Source organism: Notolabrus celidotus, chromosome 3 (genome assembly GCF_009762535.1).
Source record: "Notolabrus celidotus isolate fNotCel1 chromosome 3, fNotCel1.pri, whole genome shotgun sequence".
Classification (NCBI taxonomy): Eukaryota; Metazoa; Chordata; class Actinopteri; order Labriformes; family Labridae; genus Notolabrus; species Notolabrus celidotus.
This window is the reverse complement of record NC_048274.1, coordinates 39,608,366-39,621,787: the sequence shown is the minus strand read 5'-3', so window position 1 is coordinate 39,621,787 and position 13,422 is coordinate 39,608,366. Positions and strand designations below refer to the sequence as shown.

The 13,422-nt window shown below is 41.8% G+C and overlaps 1 protein-coding gene across 1 annotated transcript; it reads left to right on the top strand.

The window, feature by feature from the left end:
- Positions 1-459: 459 nt before the first annotated feature.
- Positions 460-11,460, top strand: c3h16orf87 (chromosome 3 C16orf87 homolog). Its single transcript, XM_034680992.1, has 4 exons — positions 460-764; positions 8,961-9,060; positions 9,155-9,334; positions 10,866-11,460. Exons 1-4 carry the CDS (start codon positions 699-701, stop codon positions 10,982-10,984), a joined length of 465 nt encoding a protein of 154 aa, XP_034536883.1. The 5' UTR covers positions 460-698; the 3' UTR covers positions 10,985-11,460.
- Positions 11,461-13,422: the final 1,962 nt, after the last annotated feature.

Sequence of the window (13,422 nt, the reverse complement as noted above, 5' to 3'; positions counted from 1 at the left end):
GGAAAAAACCCTACTCTCAGACTCAAAACAGAATGCAAGAGGATTAGGGCCACTGAAAAAAAAATAGAAATAGGGTATAATATGTTCAGTCAATATAAGTCAGAATTCTGATATTAAAGTCCAAATTATGAGATTAAAATCAGAAATTTCAGGGTTATAATCATTCATATAATTCATTACTTTTTTCCAGTGGCCCTAATCCTCTTCCGTGAAACAGGACTAAAAAGAACAACAACATATTTTAAGAAACACTTGAAGAATGTGGGAACAATCTTTCGGTGTTTTTATGCCACTGCCACATATATTATGATTGTACATATTTGAATGTCGGTATAAGATTGTTGTATTAGTCTTTTCCAGCAATGAAAGCCCTCAAACGAAGTTATAGTTGCTGGGCAGGGTTTAAACTTTTCCTCCAGCAGTTCTGTTGTCTGCCATTTTTCCGAGGAATTTGAATGCATCACACAGCAGAAGAGCTCGCTGTGCGCATGCTCCTAGCTATAGCATTTTACTATAGTATATTAGTCTTCCTCCGTCCTCTCGCTCCATCAGGCTCGTGTTCTTGTGTTGGGGGGTGTTGGGTGGTGCTGGGTGGTGTTTGTTGGTGTTTGTTGGAGAGGACAGCAGCTGCTCATGTACTCTGGAGTTAAGTTGTAGTTCGGTTGAGCCCTCGGCCCGTCGCTAAGAAGAAACGGACTATGTCGGCAAATAAAACAAAGAAAGTCAAAATGGCTACTAAATCCTGTCCTGAATGCGACCAACAGGTGAGAACTGTGTCTTCTGTTTGTTGTATGCATGTGGGATGGATGGTGTGGCTGATGCAGTTTTCACAGATTGATACCGGTCATGGCAGCAGACCCTGGACTGCTGGCTGGTCTCGGTATGAGGTTTAGTTTCAGCTGCACACACAGAGGAGAGACCAGCACAGAAAGTGTCAGGTAAACAGGCTTAAAGGCTCAAATATACATGTGAATACACATGTTACTAACACGTACGAACACACCATCGTGTTGGTATATTATTGAGTTGAACATATTTCACATTGCGTTGATATTCATGTTTCAGTCCTCTGAACTAAACGTGTGCAGCGGTATCGGTTAATCGATTAATTTGATCGACTATACCTGATTGTTTTGGAGTTTTTAGGGGTGTAACCATTCTTTCTAACAACGAGTCGATTCGTATCATGATTCGTGGTTGATGATACATTTAAAGGACGATATTGGTTCATTTAGAACATTCAGTGACTTAAAATCGATTCAGTAACTTTTCAGCCATAAATTCAACCAGTGTGACTGTGAGATAAACACCTTGATACTGGACAGTCCTAGAGTCCTGTTATTTCTTCTCAGGGAATCACATGTAAATTAATTATGGATATAACGAGCGACTTATTTAGAACATCTCCGTCTTTGCAAAAGTCAAAGTGTTTCTACCATAGACTGTAAATAAAAATGGACAGCGTTGCTCCGCCTCTTGTACGGTTCTGAAGCCAAAAAAATCCCGCTCCTGGGCGCCGCCATTGTGCAGCCAGAGCCTGTGAAGCCACTGTAACGAGCTCCGCCCTACAGCGTAGCGTCACAAGATGCTGTGTGTCCTTTGAAGTTTCACTCCACGGCGGTTGTGAATCAAAGGAAACAGGAAGTAAAACCCCGTTTTTTAAACTCTAATAACTAACGAAAAATAAAGTTTTCAGGAAAAAGAGGACTTGGACACAAAACAGTCAAATAACAGCTACATATCACCACAGCATACGGATGGGAGAAACATTCCTACCACGTGTATTTATTTTTTATAGTTTGACGACGGATTTTTTGACCTATACTGCAGCCAGCCACCAGGGGGCAGACGCTCTGCTGAAAGCTTCACCACCAGCCGAGCGGAATGCACCCCTGGTTTCCACACGCTGGACCACAATGGTGGCTTGATCATTTCTTGCTCGCCAGCTTCTCCTCTGCCGTCCACCATGCTATGTTTTGTTGTCTGCTGGAGCGTGGCGATGATGTCACAGACAGGCAGCCTGAATTGAGTAACGTTTAACGTCTTTATCATTAAAAGTGTAAAAAAAAAAACACATCCATATAAAGTCTGCCGTGCTTAAATCCAATGTGTTATTTCCAAGTATGGATACAATCCATTTATTACCTTTTAAAACGATGTTAGATCCATATATGTCGTCTGGAAGGCCAACTTGCCGAGCACAGATCGATGTAGTCGGATCATAGGAATATAAATCCATACATCGATGTAGTGGATGAATCGTTACACCCCTAGGAGTTATGCTTATTTCATCACAACTAAGGCCCTCTACTGCCAGCATGTTAACTTACTAACTGAGACGTGTATTGGTATGATACCTATCTTTACTTATTTTGAAATACTGTAAGCATGTTGCATTTTGTAATCTCATTTCATAACATCGGTCAAAGTCAAATTAACACACCACCCCTATACATCATATCTGAGCAAAAACAAGTTGACTTTTGGATCTGCATTTCTATTTATCACAGTCACTGTAACTGTACACAGCATGGTATCAATTAGGGATGTACATTTTAAGTATTTTCCATGATCGATTTTTGGAAATGGTAACAATCAATTATCGATTAATCAATAAGAAAACATTATTATTCTTATGTGAAAAACAAGGCCAAATACGTTTTCCCCCTAAATTATATTTTCTACAGCAATAATATGCATAGAACTGACGGGATTGAATACGGATGTTTAACACAGAATATCAACGATCAGACTCATAGAAATACTCTCCTCGGACATACTCTTATAAAGTGAAGGCTCCTAATACTAACAGAAAAGCACTTCAGACTCACAGAGTCCAGTTTTCTGTCTACTCGTTCTTATTGAGAAAAATAAACATGTGTATTCGGTCAGGGTCAGCCAGGAGAGCAACCGGGTCATAATCAATCGATTATGGACTGGCCCCCCCAAGTACCTAAGAGAGTGTCTAAGGATGTATGTTCCCAACTGCTGCCTGAGATCCTCCAGCAGGTCCCTCTTGGAACTTCTTAGAGTGAAGTTAAAAACCAGAGGTGACTGGGCCTTTGCAGTCAGGGCCCCGTCACTCTGGAAGGACCTGCCGGAGGAGATCAGGCAAGCCACATCCTTGTCCTCTTTTAAATCTCTTTTAAAATTAAACTTTTTTAAATGTGCTTTTACATCTTAACTCATCACTGACTTTTTCATTTTTGCATGGTTTTTATTATTGTCTTTTACTCAACCCATTTTAGCTCTCTTAAACCATTGTCATGTGCTTTAGTCTTTTTTCTCTTGCTATGTCATACACTCTGTAAAGCACTTTGTAAACCTGTTTTTAAAAGGTGCTATATAAATACATTTATTATTATTATTATTATTATTATTATTATCATCAGTCCAGCGTCAGAAAAGCCCAGACGGCTCAGATGTTGCTGCTCTGCAAACATAGCGTACTAGCAATTCCCACCATTCTGTTGGTTTTGTATCTAAAGGTGGAAATGTCCTGTTTAAAGTTGTCAACCTTTGTGTCCGTGTCGTTGTTGGCAGCAGTTGTGTATTGATCCTCTTTAAAAAGCGCTTGTTGGGACCTGACGCACAGCTGCAGCCGCCAGCTGAGCGTCTCCGCTGTGTGCAACACCTTTAACAGCTGATTCACATCAAAACATGCTTTAAAGTTAAAACACCTCCCTGATAGCTGAGTGTAATATGAGACCACATGATGTTTGTTCCACGTGATGGAAAATTGAAAACAAAAATGCGCGTTTTGAGTAATTTCTTAACAATCAATTAATCGATAATCGATTAACTCTGTACATCCCTAGTATCAATGCGTGCTGTGCTGTTTTTCTTCAAACATTTGAGAATGATGCAGCTTCTGTACAAGACAAACAGCTGTGGCATAGACTTTTACAAGGCAGCTTTTCAAACAAAGACACCAAAGCAACACACAGTGAGAAGGAAAGTGACACAGAGAACAGAAACTCAAGTTTGTCTGATGCCTTTAAGAAAAATGGGAAGAGAAAAAAGAGAAGAGGTCATCTAGTCGTGAACTCAAAGGAGGGGTAAGAGGGCAGTTGTCCCCTCTGGTGCCCACAGGTCTACAGAACCCAGCCCTCTCTGATGCCTCTGTAGTTGAGAAAACATTATAAAACACGCAGAGGTGCCCTTTCACAAGTACTTCCCCACTGCCTCTCAAATAGGCTGAGTACACCTTTTTACGGCATGTTTTAATATCATGCAGCAACCTCCGGTCTTAAAATGTTAAGCCAATGCTGGAGTGCAAAAACTGCAGTTCATCAAGTGTCCACTTGAGGCTGGCTGCAGAAACACCAGAAACCACATACACACCCACTCAAAGAGACAATCTTTACAGCAGAAATAAACATGTTTACAGCCTGGTTCAAAGAATGGTTAACGTCTGAGTAGATAAATTCTCTATCGGCACCATAGACTGTAAAAAATATGGACGTAGTATCCGTGACGTCACCCATCTGTTTCTGAAGAGCTGTTTGAGACCAATCGGCTGCAGCAGCCATATTGCTTCTGTCGAGTCAGTGTGACAAAGAGGCGGGCTTTGAGCCTCCTAGCCAACAGCTGCAGTGTTCCCACAGGCAGCTGTGCCTCTCATTGGAAGACTGGTAATCTCAATATCTTCGAAATTGCCGAATTAGAAAAAACTTCACCCCCCTCACAGTGAGAGGACGTCGAGAAATTAGCTATTCAGACTCCACTCATCTTTTGTACCAGGCTGTAAACATGTTTATTAATGCTGCAAAGATCAGCTTTTCCCCATTCATGTGTATGTGACTTCTGGTACTTCCGGAGCCAGCCTCAAGCGGATCCTCGATGAACTGCAGCTTTTAACACTTCCACAGTGGACTCATATTTTTAGACCGGAGGTTGCCGCTTGATCAGCACACACCGTACGGGGGTGGATTTATTTTTATAACTCTATATTGTCGAAGATGTTAAACTTACAAGTTTTGCCCAAAAAGGACATGGCTGACTTGATTGACAGGTGGGCACCCTGTAGCTGTTAGCTAAGAGGCTAAAGTCCCGCCTCTTTACCTCACACTAGCTCAGACAAAGTTAGGTCCTGTTCAGCATTTCCAATATGGCATCCGCTGATGATTGGCTTCAAAACAGCACTCAGGAACAGATGGGTGACTTCACGGATACTACATCAATTTTTTATACAGTGTATGGTTAATAAGCATGTTTTGAATGTGCAGGCGTGGGTCAGTATTGATGGTGTGAAAGATGGTTACTGTAGAGCAGCGGTTCTCAACCTTTTTGAGTCGCGACCCCCAATTTAACATGCACTGGTGTCCGCGACCCCCCCCCGCTTTCGCTCAAGATATTAAGGGACATTTCTGAATATGATGAATAACATCCACATTAAATCTCATTAGATACTTGTTTTTCATGACATTCTGTCTAAATAGTCGTTTCTCAGGGGGTGGTCCTGCTGTCAGACTGTCTGGTGACTGACTCTGAGACCCCTGCTGCTGACCCAAGTCTCGAGCTGGAACACTTTTTCTCTTAAGCCATCGCTCCATTTTACAGCATCAGAAAGCTAGCAAACTTGTTGCAAAATGTAGCGCGAGGTTAATGGTTTGTTTTTCTTTGTCTTTTTTCCCGCCGTGGGTCACGGAGCATGATCTCACGCGCACAGGTCAATTCATACAAATTTAGTTGATACAATGCATTTTGAAAAAGTAATGAAGCACAAAGCAACTAGAACAGCTCCCTGACTGAAATTCTGTAATATAATATTAGATATATTTTTCGAAAATTATTTGGCGACCCCCAGAAATCATCTCGCGACCCCCATTGGGGTCGGGACCCCAGGGTTGAGAATGGCTGCTGTAGAGGATGATGAGGTTTAGGATGAGGGGTTAGTGGCTGTGACTGGGATCAGATAAGAGGGTATGGTGTACAGCATCAGTCCCTGAAACTTTTAGGAAGGGTCCTGGACAGTTTTAAGTGTGTATATGTGGTAGAGGGGCTACTACACAGTCCCTCCAGGATTTCGCTGGATTTTTTTGTGATTGTTGCGGCCCAAAAAGCCTGAATTTGCGACAGCTTTTTGAAAAAATTCAGTGAAAGTTACATTTTTTTTTTTTTTGCTTTTTTCCTCCAATAACATCTCAGGGACAAGTAAATACGCTAAATTACAGATTTTTAGAAAACATTCTTGATGTGACCACTGTGACTGTATTTTGATTCTCTTGATTCACAGAAAAATGCCATGAAAGGTCTGTATTGCACATTTACGACGGTCCCTGAATACACCTCACAGCGACTGATGCACAGTCAGTTCACGGCACTCTGAAATGAATCTGCACCTTTGATGACTAGGAGTTGATCAAAACTTACTGAAGGTGTCTGATGTATCACCAAACTGGATTAAATCAAGCTGTAGACGGGAGCTTTTTACGGTAATAGCGGCAATAACGTCAAATAGTAAACAGACGTCCCCCGGTTGTGTCTTTGTCACTAACACACACCGGGGGTAAAAATCCTCAATGAAGATGAGACAGATGCATGGAGGTGAGGAGAGCTGGTTCATAAAGCACACCTGCTGCAGGTAGAGACCAAGCTCCTCACCTTTTGACTCTCTGCATCCTGTTTGGGGTGCTGTCTCTTCAGGTGGTTAAATAAGGTTAGTTATGTTTCCATCCGAGGTGCGGACCTTCTCGGTGCAAGCTTTGTAAATAACAGTTGTTTGTGCCGTGTCGCTTTGGGAAAACCCAAACCAGTTCCATATTACCGAGGTAGAGTTTCTTTTAGGGACCAACTCCTCACTTTCACTTTCATTAGCAGCCATGCTTTCTCTCATGTAGAGGAGGGGGGATAAACAAACCAAGACACTGCCTCCAGCTCGCTCTGATTGGTTCATCCGTGCGTCTGTAGTGCTGACATGAAGCGGACTAACCAATGGGCAGAGAGAAAAACTTTGGAAGCAGCTTTGCATGGGCTCACAGACTTAAGGCACAGACACGGCACAACGAGGGATAGAATGTGCACTACAGAAGGTTCTATGATCTCTGTGCTTTGTCAGATCGTCGTCACGTTCTAATCCTTCATGATCTAAGATCATCATATCGCATGCCCCTAGTCTGCAGGCAGCCTCATCAGTGTGACTCACCAGTGTACTTCCTGCCTGAACCCTGCAGAATATATACTGAGAGTAGCAGGAAATCACATGATGCTCCTTAAAGCATACACAATAATAACAGAGCTAATAATGTGCTGTAATATCACTTGTATTCCTACAGTGGCCACTGGTTCAGAAAATCATGCTTTTTATTGTTTAAGACTGAAGGTATTTCCACTATTACCACAGCAGCTCTGACACCCACATGATAAAGACACTAGGTACTGAGAGTACAGTCATGGCCAAAAGTTTTGAGAATGACAAATATTACATTTTCACAAAGTCTGCTGTTTCAGTTTTTATAATGACAATTTGCATATACTCCAGAATGTTATGAGGAGTGATCAGCTCAACTGCAATTAATTGCAAAGTCCCTCTTTGCCTTGAAAATGAACTTTATCACCAAAAACACATTTCCACTGCATTTCAGCCCTGCCACAAAAGGACCAGCTAACATCATTTCAATGACACACAGGTGTCACACACATTAACACAGGTGTGGGTGTTGATGAGGACAAGGCTGGCGATCAATCTGTCATGATTGAGTGACTGGACACTTTAAAAGGAAGATGGTGCATGACACCATTGTTCCTCATCTGTTATCCATGGTTACCTGCAAGGAAACACGTGCAGCCATCATTGCATTGTACAAAAAGGGCCTAACAGGGAAGTTTATAGCAGCGAGTAAGATTGCACCTCAGTCAACCGTCTATCCAATTATCAAGAACTTCAAGGAGAGAGGTTCAATTGTTGCCAAACAGGCTCCAGGGCACCACCAGTGCAGAGCTTGCTCAGGAATGGCAGCAGGCAGGTGTGAGTGCATCTGCATGCACAGTGAGGCGAAGACTTTTGGAGGAAGGCCTGGTGTCAAGGAGGGCAGCAAAGAAGCCACTTCTCTCCAGTAAAAACATCAGGGACAGACTGATATTCTGCAGAAGGTACAGGGACTGGACTGCTGAGGACTGGGGTAAAGTCATTTTCTCTGATCAATCCTCTTTCCGATTGTTTGGGGCATCTGGAGGAAGGCTTGTTCGGAGAAGACGAGGTGAGCGCTACCATCAGTCCTGTCTCTTGCCAACAGTGAAGCATCCTGAGACCATTCATGTGTGGGGTTGCTTTTCAGTCAAGGGAGTGGGCTCTCTCACAATCTTGCCTAAAAACACAGCCATGAATAAAGAATGGTACCAGAACGTCCTCCGAGAGCAACTTCTCCCAACCATCCAAGGGCAGTTTGGTGATGAAGAATGCCTTTTCCAGCATGATGGAGCACCTTGCCATAAAGCAAAAGTCATAACAAAATGGCTCGGGGAACAAAACATTAAGATTTTGGGCCCTTGGCCAGGAAACTCAATCAATCAAAAACCCACAAATTCTGACAAACTCCAAGCATTGATTATGCAAGAATGGACTGCCATCAGTCAGGATTTGGTCCAGAAGTTGATTGACAGCATGCCAGGGAGAATTGCAGAGGTCTTGAAAAAGAAGGGTCAACACTGCAAATATTGACTTATTGCATGAATTCTGTGTAATTCTCAATAAAAGCTTTTGATACTTATGAAATGCTTCTAATTGTATTTCATTATACCATAGAAACATCTGACAAAAACACCTAAAAACCCTGAAGCAGCAGACTTTGTGAAAATGTAATATTTGTGTAATTCTCAAAACGTTTGGCCATGACTGTAGAGGTGCTGTTTGTCTCCAGAGACTTACTTCAGCTGAGGATTTACCCTGCTGCTGAAGAACATGGTCTTCTGTGTGATGATGAAGATGATGTTGACCTTCTGTTTTCTGTTCTCTTTAGATCCCAGTTGCGTGCAAGTCCTGTCCATGTGGTTATGTGTTTATTAGCAGGAAGCTGCTAAACGCGAAATTAAATGAGCGCTCCTCTCCGGCTATAGCAGGTAAGACTGGCTTAAAGCCCATGATCTCTGCCTGAAAGTAGTGTGTTGGTTCATAAAGTCAAAGGACTTAAACGGTCTGTGTTTTATGCTGCAGACAAACTGGACTTTAAGCGAAGGAGAACAGAGCGCATTCGTAGAGAGAGGATAGATTCTTCTTTAACCAATGACATGGAGAACAGGAGGCGACCTCGAGCAAACAGCCAATCAGATCCCATCCGGAGGGGACGTGGAAGACCCAAAACAGTGGGACTGAAGAAACAGGAAGAAGAGAAAGGTAAGCTTACATTTCATCATTTCATGCAGCATCTTTAAGTAAAAAGGAATGCTACTCTTTAGAAAAAAAGAAAGTAAATGGTCATCATGTTGAGGTTTAAAGGTGACATATCATGCAAAATGGACTTTTTAATGGTTCTCTACCTGAAATATGTGTCCCTGTCTACAAACCCCTCGAGAATGAAAAGAATCCATTCTGCCCCTGTTCTGATTTCTCCACCTTTCTGTAAATGTGTGTGAAACGAGCCGTTTCAGACTTCAGTGTTTTTGTTACGTCACAACAATATCCGGTCTGTCACGGAGTCAGAGCTCGGAGCTTGTTCAGCCCATAGACTGTATAAAATAATACTGAATCCCCCCTCCGTTTTTCATTACCTGCACACATGTGTGCTAACAAGGAGCTTAGGAGGGAGGCATGCTAGTTGTAGGCTGTCTTAATAAACACAAAGGTCGGTTTTACTCCCCACGTCTGCAGATTTGAAGATCTAGTGGATGATTTTTATTTATCATGGAAAAGTGCTAGCGCTAGTTAGCATAGCCACATAGCTACATGTTCGTAGCTGTGTACAAAGACACACGTCGACATACTGACAAATAAAACAACAAGAAACACTAAATCTGTGACCAATGGTTCAGAAAGGTCCCGCTGCCTTTCTGGCAGAGGTCGGTTTTACTCCCCACGTCTGCAGATTTGAAGATCTAGTGGATGATTTTTATTTATCATAGAAAGTGCTAGTGCTAGTTAGCATAGCCACATAGCTATATGTTTGTAGCTGTGTACCAAGACACACGTCGACATACTGATAAATAAAACAACAAGAAACACTAAATCTGTGACCAATGGTTCAGAAAGGTCCTGCTGCAGGCGCCTCTCCGTCAGGATCAGATTCTGGATCAGATTCAGAGGGTTGAAGTAATGCGGGTCTGTGAGCAGCCGTGTATATTCAGCCAACATGTAAACATTACATCAACGTGCTGGAGAGCCGAGGGTACATCCACTTCCTGAGGGGGCGTGGTCAGAGAGAAAACAGAGTGTTCTGAGGAGGACTGAAGAAGAGGGTTCTTCAGGCAGACCAAAATCTGATTTCAAAGTGTTTTTTTGAGCATAAACTTTAAAGACATGTTTTGAGGACTTCTTAGACCAATATATATTGATGAAAAAAGCGTGATATGTCACCTTTAAATCTGGAGTGCAGACTCACAGGATTCCCTCTCGGCCAGTCAGGGTTTGAGCAGGATCTAATGAAGCCTGTGAGAAACTGCTCCGTGTTTACACTCAGTGCTTTGAAGTCACAGAAAAACAGACTCAGACTGTCAGGATTCCCCCAGGGTTCAAAAAAGGATACAGTAAAGGGAATGAGTTTTATATCCATGATGTTCATGGCGTCTGCCTGCACCATGCTGTGAACATGCAACATGAAATCAATGAACAGTAACATCAATGTTAGCTGGATACAGATTATTTAGAGCTTTATCTGTCATTAAAACTGTGGTAGCTTCCTGTGATGAACTGTCTTTTATTGTGTTCACAGAGAAACAAGAAAAGGAAGTGGATCTTTATGCAGGTCTTTCAGACGAGAAGGCTTTCGTGTTCTCGGTGGCTTTAGCTGAAATCAACCGAAAGATCCTGGGTCAGAGGCTCATCTTATAGAAGATCACCCAGAGAGTGGAGAACTCATTGGAGAAAAACTATCACACGGCAAGAGGCTGACCAAAGAGTGTGAACGTGGCTGAAGTTTTAGCTGGATGATGGACTGAAGTGGACGTGGTTTTCAGTTCCTTGAATAACTCTCCCACCACACGGACACTCAGGCATGACTTGAATAAAATCAAATATAGAGTTTGTGTTTAAACAACACAGTGGAGGGATTTTATGCTATAGCTACATGAAGTGTATAAATCCAAACAGAACTGTGTTCAGAGGGCCTTGTATATATGAGTTACATGGAGAGGGAGAGGCTTTTAAGAAATGCATTGAAACGTTGAGGTTGAGTGTGCACATTTGAAGTTGCCTTCATGTTACTTTGAGGGACAGAGGCACTTGTGTGTTGTTTCCTTAGAAAGTGAAGATAATTAAAAGTCTAAAGCCTGACAGATATATATGGAATAAAGATTGTATTACTGGCAGCGTCCTTGTTACCTTGTTGTATATCTTTTTTTTTTTTTAAGTTATATTTTTGGCCTTTTTGCCTTTATTTTATAGGACAGGTGGAGAGAGCCAGGAAATGTGGGGAGTAGAGAGTGGGGGAAGACATGCAGGAAATGGTCGACCGGCCGGGAATCGAACCAGCGACCCCTGCGACGAGGACTGTAGCCTCTATATGTGGGGCGCTTAGACCGCTAGGCCACCAGCGCCCCCTTGTTGTATATCTTAACAGGACCACCGTTTCTGCCTGCAGGACCTTTCTCTGACATGTTTGTCCCAAGCGGCAACCTCCAGCCGTGAGAATTGAAGCCAATGCGGAAGTGTTAAAAACTGCAGTTCATGGAGCGTCCAGCAGAGGCTGGCTGCAGAAACACCAGAAACACACCCATTCAAGGAAGCCGACCTTTACAGCAGAAATAAACATGTTTACAGCCTGGTACAAAAAACAAGTGTAGTCTGGATAGCTCATTTTTGATCGGCACACACTGTACGGGGGGTGAATTATTTTCTAACGCGGCATTTTCGAAGATATTGAGATTATGAGTCTTCCAATGAGAGGCACAGCTGACTTGATTGACAGGCGGGAACACTGTAGCTGTAAAGCCCGCCTCTTTACCTCACACTCGCTCGACAGCAGTTCAACATTTCCAATATGGCTCCTGCCAACGATTGGCTTCAAAACCGCTTCGGAAACAGATGGGTGATGTCACGGATACCACATCCAATAATTATAGTCTGTGGTTTGTTCATAGTCCAAACTACAGCTCACTTCCTGGTGAATACCTTTCTTATTTGTCTTTTTTCCTGTAGTTAGGCGTTCAGTTTACAGAAGGAGCGTCACAGTGTGTTGAGGAAGACTTGGAACATGTAATCATGATGACAAACTAAAGGGAAGTAGTCGTTTACTGAGATAGAGGAAAAGTCTTCTAATAGACTTTTATCTATGGTGGCTTGGAAGTGCAATGCAAAGTTACAAAGGATGAAACACATTGACAAAGTTGGAGACAAATTAACATTTTTGAAAACATTTTATAAAACAAAATGACATAAACAAAACTCTTTTACCAAGGCCAAAACAAAAAAACATTTAAGAAAACAAATGTACTAAATCAGAAACACTTTAACAAGAGACTGAACATTTTTACCAGAAACAAATTTCACAAACGATTCCAATTCTACCGGTAAAGGAATGTGGAATAAGGAAGGAAAGGAATACAGGAAGTGATTCAGAAGTGACCTGTGATTGGCAGAGAGAGACGGACTGTCCTGCCAATTACAGGTCATTCTGATGTGAACTCTCAAAATAAAAGTCAAATTAAATTGAAAAAAAATAGTGATATATCTAGATATTTTCAATCAGAGATTATGAACAAAACTCAGTTTCTGCTGACTCGCTATAGTTCAGACTAATAGTGGACAACCTCATAATGTAATCCAGCCAATCACAGCTTGATCTGATGTGTACATTCAAAATATCCACTGACTCATAGTTCAGACTAATAGTTGAACATTATTCAGTGGAAACTGGGATTTTGTTCATAATCTCACTTTGAATTTATCCAAAATTATTGTAATATGCTAAATTTCAATTTTTTTTTTTATTTTGAAATTCCAAATCAGATACAGCTGTGATTGGCAGGAACACATTTTGAGGTGTTCTCTTATCAGTCTGAATCTAAATGTTTCAGTGTAAACAGGGCTCTTAATGTTGAATATATCTGCATTCCCTGGTTGTTGCTGATTTCATATTACAGACATCTTTCAGTTTGAAAATTCATAGACCGCTCACTCGATCACTAATGGCATTTGTTACCTTTTCCGGTACAATCTGACGTTTGTAAATTTGTTTCTGGACTGACGGAAATTTGTTTTCTTAAATGTAAATTTGTTTTGCTCTTGGTAAAAGTGTTTTGCTAATGTCATTTTGTTTCATAAAATGTCAA